At 52.1% G+C, this 14,878-nt stretch overlaps 1 protein-coding gene and 1 long non-coding RNA gene across 8 annotated transcripts in view; one reads left to right on the top strand and one right to left on the bottom strand.

Annotated features, from left to right (window-relative positions):
* SEC14L2 (SEC14 like lipid binding 2) overlaps positions 1-14,119 on the top strand; it is a 28,120-nt gene extending 14,001 nt beyond the window's left edge. For all 5 annotated transcript variants that reach the window (XM_070769848.1, XM_019977550.2, XM_019977553.2 and 2 more), the window contains 7 exons: positions 1,487-1,582; positions 1,718-1,778; positions 2,187-2,270; positions 6,183-6,289; positions 6,377-6,516; positions 6,664-6,833; positions 12,513-14,119. In XM_070769848.1, coding sequence (XP_070625949.1) covers positions 1,487-1,582; positions 1,718-1,778; positions 2,187-2,270; positions 6,183-6,289; positions 6,377-6,516; positions 6,664-6,833; positions 12,513-12,643 — 789 coding nt within the window. In that variant the 3' untranslated portion in view covers positions 12,644-14,119. The remainder of the gene's footprint in view (positions 1-1,486; positions 1,583-1,717; positions 1,779-2,186; positions 2,271-6,182; positions 6,290-6,376; positions 6,517-6,663; positions 6,834-12,512) is intronic.
* Positions 64-13,713, bottom strand: LOC109571244 (uncharacterized). Of its 3 annotated transcripts, none has more exons than XR_011561232.1 (3): positions 13,577-13,713; positions 4,679-5,377; positions 64-2,465 (listed from the first exon to the last, which is right to left on the bottom strand). It is a non-coding gene; the product is annotated as an uncharacterized lncRNA (long non-coding RNA). The 3 variants fall into 3 exon arrangements; XR_011561231.1 differs by adding an exon at positions 8,565-10,311 and having other exon boundaries at positions 64-5,377; XR_011561230.1 differs by having other exon boundaries at positions 64-5,377.
* Positions 14,120-14,878: the final 759 nt, after the last annotated feature.

The raw sequence follows: 14,878 nt of genomic DNA on the forward strand, positions 1-14,878 counted from the left end.
GTTCAATCCCTGGTTGGGGAAGTTCAGCATGGTGCAGTCAGGAAAAAAAAAAAGAGACAGTCCTTTGATTTATTTTTCTTTCTTTGTCATTTTTTAATTTATGGAAGTATGATGATACATTTACAGGAGACTTAGAAAGTACAGAACAAAGTTAACTACAGTTTCACTGTATATTGCAATTACTGTTTTAAGTTGATAAATTAAGATTTTTAGTTAGAATTTCAATATCAGACTCTTCAGAAACTAATGGAAAAGTAGAAGGATATGGATGGATGGATGGTTTAGTCGCTAAGTCATGTTCGACTCTTGCGATCCCACGGACTGTAGCCTGCCAGGCTCCTCTGCCCATGGGATTCTCCAGGCAAGAATACTGGAGTGGGTTGCCATTTCCTTCTCCAGTAGAAGGATACAGTAGACGAAAAAGCACTATGAACCAATTCAACATAATTAAGATTTATACAGTTTTCACACAACAGCAGGATATGAATTCTATTCAAGTTCCCATAGACTATAAACCAGGAGACACTGGAACATACAAAGGGACATAGAACAAGGTGCAAAAATTTCATGGTATAAAGGTATTGAAATCATACAGAGTCTGGTCTCTTAACACTGTGGAATCTGTGTTAGAAATCAATATCAAAAAAGATTTGAAAACAACCCACATATTTTCAAGTGCAGTGTGACATTCATCACGAGAGATCTTTGACTCAGCCGTTGAAAGAAGAGGCAATCCTTTAAACTGAGTGAAGTAAAAATATACTATGTTGTCGTTGCTTTTCTCCTGCTGCCTGGGCATCAGTGGAGTCTTTGTCGGGACCACCCTATCCTTGGACGATTATTTGGGTGCCGCTGGTGTCAGTGAGCTCAGATTCTGTGCTTGTCTAACTCAATTCAGACAGAGAGAAGGACAGCTGACTCTCTTACAGGAAAAAGACTGAAGAGCAAGCTGGAGCCGCCACGGTCTTCTCTCTTTCCCTCTTCCTCAGTCGTTGTAAACATGCAGTCAAACAATGTGATAGGTTTGGGGACATTTCAGCAGTGTCTTCCATGGTCACTGAGCACCTAGTGTGTGCCGAGGCATCGAGAGGAGCGTTAGATGGGGATGCCCCTTTAGGGCTCCTGTTGGCCGGAGAGCATCCGTGCCTGCGAGCTACGTGGCCATGTGGAGTGCAGAAGAAAGGGAGCTGCAGAACCAGGTCAAGCTGCAGAATGGAAGGGGCTTCAGATGTCATCTCGGTCTACCCAGTCATTTCCTGGATGACAGCAGGGCGATCTAGACGGGAAGGGACCTTGTCTAGGCCACAGTTCCGGCCTGGGGGTAATTATCCTGATTTGGAAAACTCTAGGTCTGGCCCTGCCCAGATCTGGTTGCAGTGTGGGCACAAGGCACAATCAGTGTTTCCCCTGAACCGGGGTGGCCTTCGGTGTGTGTTTCTGGGGGCGGGGCCGTGTGATGTGACTTTCTGCTCTTGTCCCCCTGCAGATGGGGAAGAAGATAGAGGCCACCACCCTGATCTATGACTGCGAGGGCCTGGGTCTCAAGCATCTCTGGAAGCCGGCCGTGGAGGCCTACGGGGAGGTGAGGGCCAGGGCTGGGGTGGGGTGGGAGGGTGAGAGATGGGAGTGCTCGGAGGCCCTGTGGGGTGGGGGAGGCGGGAGGAAGCAGAGCCTCTCTCCTTGGCGCAGTTCTGAGCCCGCTGAATTCTTTCCACAGTTTCTTTGCATGTTTGAGGAAAATTATCCCGAAACGCTGAAGCGTCTTTTTATCGTTAAAGGTAAGTTGGGAACTACCTGTGATGAAGCCAAATGGGAAGGAGGGGCCGAAAATGTTCCTGGGACAAATTCGGGGGAGAATAAACATAGAATGAGCCAAAGGTCAGGGTGGCGGTCTTGGGACACGTTCCAAAGACTGACCTGTGACTACACAGACGGCTTCATAATTCGCATGGCTTTTAGCGTTTACCTCCTTGGAGCCTCCCAGCCTGGTGAGGAAGTTGGAGCATTCCACCCGTACAGATAGGCCAGCTGAACTTCACACAGGCTGCCTACGTGGGCTCCATGGTCCCGGGAGCGTGTGGCCCGATGCTGGAGGCCGTGATGGACATGGTTAGGGATGCAGGGGATCCTCACGTGGCAATGGTTAGGGATGCTCTGGGGCTCACATGCCCTGGTCTCTATTGTAGCCCCCAAGCTGTTCCCTGTGGCCTACAACCTCGTCAAACCCTTCCTGAGTGAGGACACTCGTAAGAAGATCCAGGTCTTGGGAGGTGAGTAGCCCATTCTCTCTGAACCATGGCTGCGTGGCAGCACCCCCACGGGGAATGGCGTCATAGGGAAGGCCCGAGCCGCCAGGGCCAAGGCTCCCTCTTCTGGTTGGGGCGCAGTGGCACCCCGGAAGCAGGCTGGGCCCCAGCAAGGGGCTTCTTCCTCTTTGTTTTCATGAGAACTCTTCCTGTAACACTCTGGGGAAAATCAAAGGTGAATGAAATGGCAGCCCTCATTCTCAGTGAGCTTGCAATAAAGCAGGACAGGGCCCTTTAAGAGAAAGCTGGGACACAAGCCAGAAGAGGCCCTGGACGCGGCCGAGCAGGGGGTCCCAGGAGCAGAGCAGGGGGTCCCAGGAGCAGAGCCAGCCTCGTTGCACAGGCTCCTGCTGTGCGCCCGGCCCTGAACTCAATAGGTGTCAAGGCCACAGAGGGAAGACAGAGTCCCTTAAAGAGCTGGTGGCCTCTCGGGAAAGGGAGACACAAACAGCTGTATCAAGCGTGAGCATGCGTGTGTGCTCAATCGTGTCTGACTCTGTGAGACCCCATGAACCGCAGCCCACCAGGCTCCTCTGTCCATGGTATTCTCCAGGCAAGAATACTGGAGTGGGTTGCCACTTCCTTGTCCAGGGGATCTTCCCAACCCAGGGATCGAACCCACATCTTCTGCGTTTCCGGCATTGGCAGGTGGATTCTTTACCACTGAGCCACCTGGGTAAAACCACAGCAGTGTGTGACGTTACATGTAAAAGGGAAGAGCCCATGGGAATACTGAATGGGGCACTCAGCCTGCCCAGCCTGGGTAGGGGCGATGCCTCCCTCAGCTACGAGCTATAGAGTGAGTCGGGCGGCTGGATAAAGCGAGGCAGCAAGCCGTTGGGCAGAGAGAAGGGCGCTTAGCAAAGACTTTGCACACTGTGGCAAAGGTGGCTGTAGCGTGCACTGCAGGGTGTGGCAAGAGATGATATGGGAAGGGAGCCGGGTGCCAGGAGCTGGATGGCAGAGAACCCAGGGCACTGGCACTGACTCTGGCAGGCTCCTGGGCACTGGAGAGGAGTTCTAATCGGGGGGCAGGGTAGGTGCCAAGATCTGATTCTCTGTTGATTGTGAGGAACAAGATACCATTTTTGCACACCACAGCCAAAGTCCACACGCGTGGAGTTGAAAGGCTGAGCAGGGCTGGGGACGGTAGGGACAGAGAGGAGAGGATGGATTTCAGACTTCTGTAGGAGGTGGAACTCAATTGGCTGGAGGTAGGAAGGGAGAAAGATAAATCTAGAATGGCTCCCTGGGGTCTGGCACGAGTGACCGAGCATTGCAGTCACTTCCACTGGGGAATAACACAACCAGAAGAAAAAGCTCCAGGTTGAATTAAGGAGACTGTGAGATGTACAGATGTTGGGGAGGCCTGGGCCTACAGCTTAGGGACAGACTCCAGTTAGGAGTTCTGGGACTTTTCAGAAAGAGGGTCAACCCTGAAGGAAATCAACCCTGAATATTCACTGGAAAGACTGATGCTGAAGCTCTAGTACTCTGGCCATCTGATCCGAAGAGCTGACTCATTGGAAAAGACCCTGATGCTGGGAAAGATTGAAGTCAAAAGAAGGGGGTGACAGATGATGAGATGGTTAAATAGCATCACTGACTCAATGGACATGAATCTGAGCAAACTCTGGGAGATGGTGGAGGACAGGGAAGCCGGGTGTGCGGCAGTCCACGGGGTTGCAAAGAGTTGGACACGACATAGCGATGGAAGAACAACAAAAACAAAGGCAGATGAGACCTTGAGAAGGAGATGAGACTAGTCGCCCACAGAACAGAGGCTGACGCGTGGGGGATATCCAGGCTCGAGGGCAGGCAGAGAAAGAGGAGCCCGCCAGGGAGATGGAGAAGTGGTTGGCGGGGAAGCCGGTGGACGTCGGGCCAAGGGAAAGCCAAGAGGGAAGATGCTTGGGAATCAAGGCAGCCAGGGACAAGCAGGGGGCGAGTCTGGCTGGAGCATGACGTGGAGGGGTGGGAGAAAAGCCTAGAAAAGTAGATCGGCTTCATGGGTGGCTTAAGGCCACCTGTGGAGTTGAATTTGCTGCTGCTGCTGCTAAGGCGCGTCAGTTGTGTCCAACTCTGTGCGACCCCATAGATGGCAGCCCACCAGGCTCCGCTGTCCCTGGGATTCTCCAGGCAAGAACATTGGAGTGGGTTGCCATTTCCTTCTCCAGTGCAAGAAAGTGAAAAGTGAAAGTCGCTCAGTCATGTCCGACGCTTGGCGACCCCATGGACTGCAGCCTACCAGGCTCCTCCGTCCATGGGATTTTTCCAGACAAGTGTACTGGAGTGGGTTACCATTGCCTTCTCCGGAGTTGAACTTGAGGGGGAGGAAAGGGAATTAATTGTGAAGGCTTCTGAATGCTCACCTTCAGGCACCACATTGAACGCAGAGGTTTTGCAAACACGTGCTGAGGCCTGGGTGTGGCACGAAGCAGTCTGGAGGGCACAGGACCTCTGGCTGTTGGTGCTGGCTCTGGCGCAACGAGTGCTGTCCTTATTGCCTCAGTTCCTGTCTGTAAGATGGGAAGAATGCTCCTGGCCGGACTCCAACCCTCCAGCTGTGCTGGGGGAAGAAAAAGTCTGAGCGAAAGGCTCTTGATGAGTTTTGGCTCTTCTGTGGCTGCCGCCCACCACGTTCGTGAGCCCAGCTCTGGTTCCTGGCAGCGGCTGCGGAGGAGGTTCAGTATGTTCCCACCCACACCTGAAACCCTTTCAGCCGAACCCGCCTTGGGCTGGGAAGGCACAGATCTTCAACAGAGAGGAGGCAGAAATTCGCCCCGGGCTGCAGCTTAGCACAGATGGAAGCACCCCGAGACCGGGCACCGCAAGACCGGGCACCCCGAGGCCGGGCACAGGGCCCTGGAGTCGCTTAGTCGCAGGTCTTTAGATCCCTGCGGCTGGGAGCCCCCGGACTGTGCTCGTGGGTTTCCAGGCCACACCGGCCACACAGGATGCTGCAGGTACCCTGTGACTCGGAGCTGCTGCCTGTGTCTGGTGTCTGTAGTCAGCACGGAGAGGTTCCCAGGATCAAGACACTGTCCTCTGGCTGACACTCGTTTAGGAATCTGAAATGGCAGAGAAGTGGATCTCAGCCTTAGTTGCACCTGAGGCCACCTCTCCTACCAGGAAAGGGTTTGATTACTAAAATAAGAGAAAAAAAAAATACCCCAAATCACCAGTTGCCGGACAGCCTAAACAAGAGCAGAAGTGAAAGTGTGCCTGGGGGTAAAGCCAAGGGACCTCGCTTAAGAGGTTAGTCTACAGTGACGCATTCATTCAGTCATGATTGAGCACAGAGGGTGATGGGGGACGAGACCCCCGGTCGGGCCCTCACGTCGGTCTAACCAGGGCAGAGCGCGTTGACTCAGGCCCTCCTGTCTGACGCACGTGCCGTGCCCTCTGCATGGAATGCCCTTCCCTTTGTTCCTTCCTGCTTGCACTTCAGACATTTGTATCCCTTTCCTGGGAGTGATGATACACTCTCCTAAGGATAGGGCACTTTACAGTTTAGGACAAACACCTCCTCAAGTGCTTAGTTCACTTCCCTCCCACCATGATCTTGCAAGGCAGCAGGGGGACCTAGGCTCAGAGCAAAGTGGCTTGCCTCAGGTTGACCAGCTGGCCAGAGGCCATGGGGACATGACTCTGCTCTTGTTTCCTGGTACAGCATAGGGCAGTCCTCTGGGTGATGGCCCATCTCGAACCCCCTGAAGAGCTGTGTGCATGTCCTGTGCTCCCAGGGCCCGTGTTTGGTGTGCGGGGGTGGACGGGTTTTGTTCTGCCTCTTGTGTGTAGACTGCCTGGGCTGTGATGAAATCCTGCCTAGTGCTGATCCTTTTTTTTTTTCTCCTTCCTTCCCTCTCCTGCCAGCAAACTGGAAGGAGGTTTTGCTGAAATATATCAGCCCTGACCAGTTGCCTGTAGAGTATGGGGGCACCATGACTGACCCTGATGGAAACCCCAAATGTAAATCCAAGGTATGGGCTTCCCCAGGGGGACTGGAGGTGACCAGGGAATCCCTGGCTCCAGTGCTTGTTCCAGCTCATTCCGTGCCCCACTTCTAGATCAACTACGGGGGTGACATCCCCAAGAAGTATTACGTGCGGGACCAGGTGAAGCAGCAGTATGAGCACAGCGTGCAGATTTCCCGGGGCTCCTCCCACCAAGTGGAGTATGAGATCCTCTTCCCGGGCTGTGTCCTCAGGTAAGGTCCTGGAGCCTCCCAGGAGACCGGAGCTTGCCGCCCTAGGTGGCGGTCGGAGGGCTGGGGTGGGAGAAGCCTTGGTGACAGGACCCTAGAGAGGGCACGTGCAGATGGAGTCATGTCTGAGTGGGTGGTTGTCCCCTGCAGGTGGCAGTTCATGTCGGACGGCTCGGACATCGGTTTTGGGATTTTCCTGAAGACTAAGGTGGGGGAGCGGCAGCGGGCCGGGGAGATGAGGGAGGTGCTGCCCAGCCAGAGGTACAACGCCCACCTGGTGCCCGAGGACGGGAGCCTCACCTGCAGCGATCCTGGCATCTGTGAGTCCCTCAAAGCCCCTGCTCTAGCTGTCTGCCTGTGAGGTCCCTCTTTCTCCCTGGATTTCAGCTCACAGACGGTTAGCTCTAGAAGCAGAATGCCATCAGTTCCACCCTCTCTTGCTAGGATGGAGGGGTGAGAGGGCAGGCTCAAGGTGACCCAGCTGGTTAACAGCAGGGTAGGACTCTGACCTGATGCTCCCAGGTAAAGGTGAGTCACAGTGCTGGGTGCTTGCAAGGGTTCAGAACACCTGCTCTCTGGTTCCAGGTGTCCCTGGGCTGTGACTGCCGCTATCAGACGTTTCCGGGGGATGCCCCTTCCCCAGACATCAGAGAGGCAGAACAGGCTGGGCAGGTGCAGGGATCACAGGGTGAGCAGAACCCAGCCTTGACTCTGCTGAGCTTCACTCATCCAGCTTGATCAAAAAGTGACCACAGAACATGAACAGGAAGTTTACTCAAGAGGAATAAAAATGGTAAATTGGCATGGGAAAGGTGCTTAACCTCCCTTAGCTTTGCAATATTGGTCAAATTCCCTTTGACTCAGCAATTCTACATTTGAAAATTTATCCTACAGAAATATTTATACAAGGACACAAAGATATAGGTACACAGATGTTCCTAGCAGTTTGGGATACTGACGATAAGTTAAATGGCTTTATTAAATAAATTATGGTCCGTCTATACAGTAGAATATAATATCACATTAAAGAGAATAAAGTGATGGATAAGATATCTGAAACTGAAAGTGAAGTCACTCAGTCGTGTCTGACTCTTTGCAACCCCATGGGAGCCTGTAGCACACCAGGCTCCTCTGTCCATGGGACTTTCCAGGCAAGAGTGGGTTGCCATTTCCTTCTCCAGGGGATCTTCCCGACCCAGGGATCGAACCCAGGTCTCCTGCATTGCAGGCAGACTCTTAACATGTTAAAAAAAAAAAAATAAGGCATGAGACATACCATATATGGTATATCCTCACTTTGACTAAAATAAAAAGTCAAAAGAAGTCTGCGGATTCTATGCTAACGCTAGTGGTGGTTATCTCTGGGAACTTAAGAAAACATAGAGGGCTTATGTTTTTTCTATACTGGTTCTGCAAATACAGTTTATGTTACAAAGAACATGTACTATATTTCTAGGCAGAAAAATCACACATACACACACAGAAAACCCCCCTCAAATCTCCAGTTTCCTCTGTCTGAGCCGAGGAGCCAGGCATGGAAAATCAGTAACAGTAAGGGCTTTGTCATCAAGCTGCAATAGACTTGACCACTGACTAGTCCTTAGGCCAGTGACTTGGCCTCCCTGAGCTTCAGTCCCCCGATTGCTACAATGGGGATCAGATTCTCTACCTCATGGGGACACCTGATGATGAAATGTGATCAGGTCTGTGCAGCACTTAGCATCATACCTGCTGTATGGCACTCAGCACACCCTGGCCCCCATTATTATTTATTAGGGCAAGACCCGGAGGAGATAGTGCCGGAGAGGGGAGAAGCCCTGTGCCCTGTTTCCATGGCAACACCACCAGTTCTGAACTAGTCCCACAGATGTCTCTGTCTCTGTACTTGTCCACACCACCGCCCAAACCTCAGATCCGTGTCCTCCCCCGCAGCCCAGGCAACCTCAGTCTCTACCGCCCCCTCCTCACAGATGCTCTGTGGTCTGGCTCCCCGGGGAGGAGAGCTGTGCTTGTTAGCGAGCTGCTGGGTCCTGAGGGAGAAGGCGGTATACCTTGCATCAGGCATCAGGTGAGCGCCAGCCCAGACACTGTCGTCCTCGGGGCGTAAAGCACTTCGTCCATGCAAGCCCGAGCTTCTTTATTTTAAAGGACAGGGAAGCTGGGGTATAGAGGTATACTGTCCCACAGTGTGGTGTGCGTAGACACCAAGAGTCAGATACAGGCAAGAAATGGGGCAGGATCTCGTGACCACAGACTACCCTAGAGATGGTCACATGACAGAGGAGAGAGCACGGTCCCAGACCCAGGAAGTGATTGGCCCGAGCCCAGGAGCAGAGCCCAGCCCATTTTCCATCACTGCCCACTGCCTCTCTGTAGTATCACGTAGGACCATGAACTCTTTAACATAATCAGGCTTAGGTTTGCAAATCCCAGATTTTAGTTCCTCGTGGATATGTTGTCAGATGGAGTGTTTACCTGCCTGCGGGGCCTTGACTGGGAGCTTCGTATCGTCCGTTCTCAGGAGGCACAGAGCCCTAGCATCCACGCCCCCTGCCCAGGTTTAAAGACAGCGTGGTGGGGTCAGCTGTTGCCTGGGCCATGGCCGAGGTTAGAGCTGAGCCTCTGAGAACCCGATATTAGGTTACAAGCTGACCTGTGGGAGGTGATGCCTTGGGGGAACCAGGCAACCCTCTGTAAAGTAGAGCATAACCACCCAGTGGAGAAATTACAGCTCTGAGTCCAATGGTGGGAGCCCACGAACCCTCCCTGGGCTGTGCCGGTCATTTCCCAAGTATATTCAGAGTTTGAACTAATTCCACTTTGTTTTCCTCCCAACTAATATATCCTGAGGCCCTGAGTGTAGAGTACTTGTCTAGGAAAGAATAAGATTCAGAAAAAAAAAAAGATCTGAACTCTGTCTGCTGGGAGTGTGCAGTGTGGTCAGAGAGCTGAAACATGTAGGGAGATTAAACAGCTCAGCTGGGCACCAGGAGACCTGGTTCTGAGTCCAGCTTTGCAAGTAACCCTCCAGGTGTTTTGAGCAACTGCCTCTAAGTAATTAGATTTTGCTCTTTTTTTCCTTAAAATGAGGGGAGTAGGCTAGAGCAGGAGACCTTAATCTGGGGTCTGTGGCTCCCCAGAGCAGTGCTTTTAAATCTTAAAGACAAACCATCTCCCTTTTATAATAGTATCTAATGTCTCCTCTACTATCCTGAAATGAAATTCATACATATTATAACCCACCTACACAACATAACTAAAAATTTAATACACTCTCCTATCTGGAATATAGGGCTTCCCTGGTGGCTCAGACATTAAAAACAGACTGTCTGCAATGCAGTAGACCTGGGTTCGATCCCTGGGTTGGAAAGATCCCCTGGAGAAGGGAATGGCTACTCACTCCAGTATTCTTGCCTGGAGAATTCTATGGGCAGAGGAGCCTAGTGGGCTACAGTCTATGGGGTTGCATAGAATTGGACATGACTGAGAAACTAACTGGAGAAGGCAATGGCAACCCACTCTGGTATTCTCGCCTGGAAAATCCCATGGACAGAGGACCCTGGTAGGCTACAGTCCATGGAGTCACTAAGAGTCGGACATGACTGAGCGACTTCACATTCACTTTTCACTGTCATGCATTGGAGAAGGAAATGGCAACCCACTCCAGTGTTCTTGCCTGGAGAATCCCAGGGACGGGGGAGCCTGGTGGGCTGCCATCTATGGGGTCGCACAGGGTCGGACACGACTGAAGCGACTTAACAGCAGCAGCAGCAGAGCAACTAACACTGTCATTTTAATCTGGAATATAAAAGAGAAATTAAAGGACACTAATTGAGACTCTTTCACGAATGAGAGGGCACGGTTACCCCCAGCACCTGTCTTCAGAATGGTAACCTTCCTACTGGGAACCACTGCCCCAGAGGGTCCATGATGGGCTCCGTGGGATCTGAAATTGTATGCTGTCAGATTCTCAGCCCTGACATTGTGTGCCCTCAGATTTTGTAGGGATCAGTTCCCCTACAAAAGTGAAGAAGCCCTAGCCTGGAGGATCTCTGGGGCCTCTACGAGTCTGTGAGTACATAATTAGTGTCAAAATGAACCACTGCAATTCATGACCCCCACTTCCCTCAGGCCTGGGCCTAAGAACAGCCCTTTCCTTGTTTCTGAGGGCAGAATGTCATGCTAGGCAGAGTCATCTCAGCCCTGGTGCTTGGTCCAAGGAGCTCAAAGACTTCTCCTCTAGCATGACTGACTCTGGTTGCTAAGGCTCTGTCATCCAGGGCAGAGAGGAAGTCTCCTTCTTTCCAGAGGCACCATTGGCCCTGAAGAACTCTGGCACAGAGAGAAAACTGATGGCTGTTATTACTCAGTCCATACCATGGAGAAAAGGGTGGGTGGTATGTCTACCCTTGGGTTAAACTATGCATTTTATCCAGGGTCAGAAAAGGGGAAGATTACATCTCAGGATTAAATACACAGGGTATTTTTTGGCTGGGAAAAGTGAGAGAAGACAAGGATGCGGAAAGAGCAGAGCTAGTGTTTTTGTTTTCCCACCCTGTTCTTTGGAAGGGGTGTTTGACTGGAATGGAACAACTCAAAAAAAGAAGGGTTAGATTAAAAGCAGTCTGTTTGTTGGCCAAGGCTTGGAAGCCTTCTCTGCCAACTGCATGCCCATTTTCTCTCTCCCAAAGAAATCACTAACAGGTCTTGTGAATTATCCTACCAAATATTTTCCATCCCTTTAGGAGCATTACATGTCTCCATAATATATAGGACATGTGCCCACACATACACATTCATAGGAATTAACATCTGTCATTCAGTGTATATTTGAAGGAGTTTTGACACTGTAAAATTTGTCAGTGTAGGTGGGCCAAATAACAAAGACAAAAAAAATTTTTTTTTTTACATATATTAACAAAAAGGGCTTCCCCAGTGGCTCAGCGGTAACAAATCCACCTGCAGTGCAGGAGACGTGGGTTCAATCCCTGGGTCGGGAAGATCCCCTGGAGGAGGGCATGGCAGCCCACTCCAGTAATCCTGCCTGGAGAATCCCATGGACTGAGGAGCCTGGTGGGCTACAGTCCTTAGGGTCGCAGAGCTGGATATGTCTAAGCAGCTAAGCACTCACGGATACTAACAAAAATGTTGTAAACAGTCTGTAGACTATTCTGCAGTTTGCTTTTTTGGCCTAAGGGTATATTGTCAACGGTTTCCCTGGTTAATTCTCATGAAGCTCACCTCCTTTTTATCCAGTATAGTATTTCAATAAAAACTTTTAAAGCAGTTCTCCTTTGAACATTTTAGTTTTCCTCATCTTTTATGATTACAAGTAGGGGTGCATTGAGCATCTTTGTCCATTTATCTTTCTGTGGGATAAATTTCTGGTTCAAAAAGTTTGCCTAAAAAAAGGGTTGCCTATTTTACTTTTTTCAGAAAATGAACAGGACTGGGCTTTCCAGGGCCCAAGTCAGGCAGCAGTGCAGACCAGAGGGAAATTCCAGCTCCATCCCTTCCTCACATGTGACATAGTGACTTCCTGTTTCTATAAAACAAGACTAACGTTGAACTCAAGAGTTCCCATGAATAATATAGATTGCCAACCCTTTCCTGAGTCACAGGAATAGCCGTTGTCGCCATTACTATCATTATTTTAACAAGTACTGCTGCTACTAACTCTGCTCCCCCCCTTGCAAGGCCCAGTTCAAGCTCTAACTCCTTTAAAAAGCTTTTCTCATGATTTCAGTCTATAGGGCCCCCTCCTTCCAAGCTGTTAACAGATGTGACTGTCTCTGCCACTTATCTGGCACTTGGCATGTTCTTTTGCCCTCTTCATGAACATCTTGTAACCACCTAGTCTGGGTTTCAGAAGGTTCAGGACCATCGCTGTGCCACCTTCGTCCTCATTACCTACCACACTGACTTGCTCAGTCAACAAATAGCGCTGTCTCTAAGCTCTGTGGGGCTGCCTGAGTGTCTGTCTTTTTGCCTCCCCTCAGATGTCCTGCGGTTTGACAACACCTACAGTTTCATTCACGCAAAGAAGGTCAGTTTCACCGTGGAGGTCCTGCTTCCAGACAAAGCCTCAGAAGAGAAGATGCAACAGTTGGGGGCAGTCACCCCAAAGTAATGCCTACCCCCACAGCAGGCCTGGCTCCCTCAGTGTCTCCCCATCAGTTTCTGCCCCTTGTAATGGTCATTTCCCCGGCACTCAGACACCCAGAAAAACTGGGCTAGAAGAAGGACCTGGGGGCTGGATCTGGGGAGCCTTCATTTGAGAATAAGAAAGACTGGGAGAGTAGCTGGAGTGGGTCTCCTTGCCTCTCATATTACTAAGGAGTCCCAGGGCTTGGGCACCGAGATAGTATCTGCCTAGTAAACTGTGCCAACTTCACCTGTCCAGTGTCAGCTGAGACAGGAAGGCAGGTGCCATGGGGTGGCAGGGAAGAAATTAGGAAAAAGGGGAGAGATTGAGACTTTAACACTTAAGGGAAGCCAGCTGCAGGGGGTGGGAACTTGCTCCCAAATGAACATGTAAATCTAGATCGTAATGAGGATAGCAAGGTAGCCAGTTCCTAGAGTTATGGTGGGGGTTCTGAGGCTCTTCTGCCCTTTGTCTCCGAGGCTGGGCTCTTTTGGCTTTTCCCAGGTCTTGGAAAGTGGCCTGAATCAGCACAGATGTTCCCCTTTAATGGTGAGAGGCAGGCCTCTCCCTCACCTCGAGGAATTCAGCAACCCCTGGGTCCCGCTAGCTGCCTCTTTGATTACTAATGATTGTCAGTGACTCAGAGCTTCCTGGGACGGTGAGCTTTGGTACCCAGCCACTGTCCTCAGATGCAAACAGAGCGCAGGGAAGTCACCTCCCGAGATCCCAGCTCTGGGAAGGGCCAGAGAGGCTGGTGGTGGGTGCGAGTTCGGAGGCTTCCACCCCTATTTTTAGTGCCGCCAGGCTTTCATCAATTAACTCTCCATTTGAGCACCCCACCCAAAAGTGACAGCTGGGATCAAGGCAGTGAGGGCGCTGAATCTCCCAGGGTGCACGACAGCCCACTTCCTGACTGACCTGAGCGAGGCCTTAGCAGTCCCGTCTCTGGGAGGCACATGGTGGGTGCCGCGGGTTCTTGGTGCCTGCTGGGGAGGCTTCCACGGCAGGGGCTCAGGGCAGCCACAGATAGCCTCGCGGGCCCCCACCCCCTCCGCCCACGGCGACAGGCAGGGATGCCCACGGTGGGTAGGGGGCGGTTAGGAGTGGCGGCTCGGCGACCAGGGGCTGCAGGTCACAGGCCCTGCGGGCGATCACGACCCTTAACCCAGTCCCAGGTCTTCCAAACGGACACCAGGTCCTGGGCTGCACAGCGCCGGGGCCCGGCCCTCGCTGCCTGGGGCATTCCTTCCGCTCAGAAACCCAGGCCCTGGCCCAGCCTGGGGAGATGGTCTGGCCTAGCTGAGGGAGCGGGAGTAGCGGGGAGGCTGGCGCCGACAGGAGGCCCGAGGCCGCACAGGCCCCAGCCAGACCCCTCAGGAGGACATCCCGACCTTTGTTTACAACGCTCTGTTAGGAAAAGTAGCCAATGAATAAAGGACGTTCGGCGCGCAGAGCGCGTAAGTCTGCGCCCTCTGTCTCGCTCCTCACACTTCCTCACTCAGGCAAACTTCCGCCTCAGGACTCTAGCGTCTACCCGCCAATAAGCGGGGCGCACGCGCAGAGCCACCTGCTACATTCGTGTGAGCGCCCCCCACGGCCAGCTCGTCCCCAGATTGGTCCGGCCGGTGGGCTGTCTTCCGCCATCTTTGCTAAGGGCACTAATGGTCCTGATTGCCTTCACGGTCAGGGAGGAGGCCCCGCCTCGCTCCGCTCCGGCTTCTCCAAGCCCCTACCTAGTGTGGGTCCGGCGAGCGCGCGCAGAGCTTGCGGTGGGCCTGGATTGGGAGGGTGGTGGCGAAGCGACGATCACGTGGCGTTAGGGACCGTCTCCTAATTCCGCGCAGGCATTACCAGTGTTTCCGGGGCCGGGGATCACCTTTGGTTCCCGAGCCCAGCTTCCTGCAAGATCCCGCTGACCTGGCTGCCCTACACGATCCTACAATGATAAAGCCTCCCAGGGCTGAAAACGGCTCTCAATGGGAGGCTGTGCTCTTTATTTGATAATAATAAAGCGAATTCTTTAATGAGCATTTCCTGGGTACCAGGCCACAGCCCTGTGCTTACCTCTTAGAGTTACTGCAAGGATTCAAGGAAGCAATCATAGATGCAGAGCGCTTAGAAAGCCTGATACGCTCAGTAAATATTGGCTACTTTTCATTTCTTCAGACCTGGCTGACAGTTCATAGGTGGCACAACTGGGATTTGAACCCAGGAGTGCCT

This window comes from Bos indicus, chromosome 17 (genome assembly GCF_029378745.1).
Source record: "Bos indicus isolate NIAB-ARS_2022 breed Sahiwal x Tharparkar chromosome 17, NIAB-ARS_B.indTharparkar_mat_pri_1.0, whole genome shotgun sequence".
NCBI classification, from domain to species: domain Eukaryota; kingdom Metazoa; phylum Chordata; class Mammalia; order Artiodactyla; family Bovidae; genus Bos; species Bos indicus.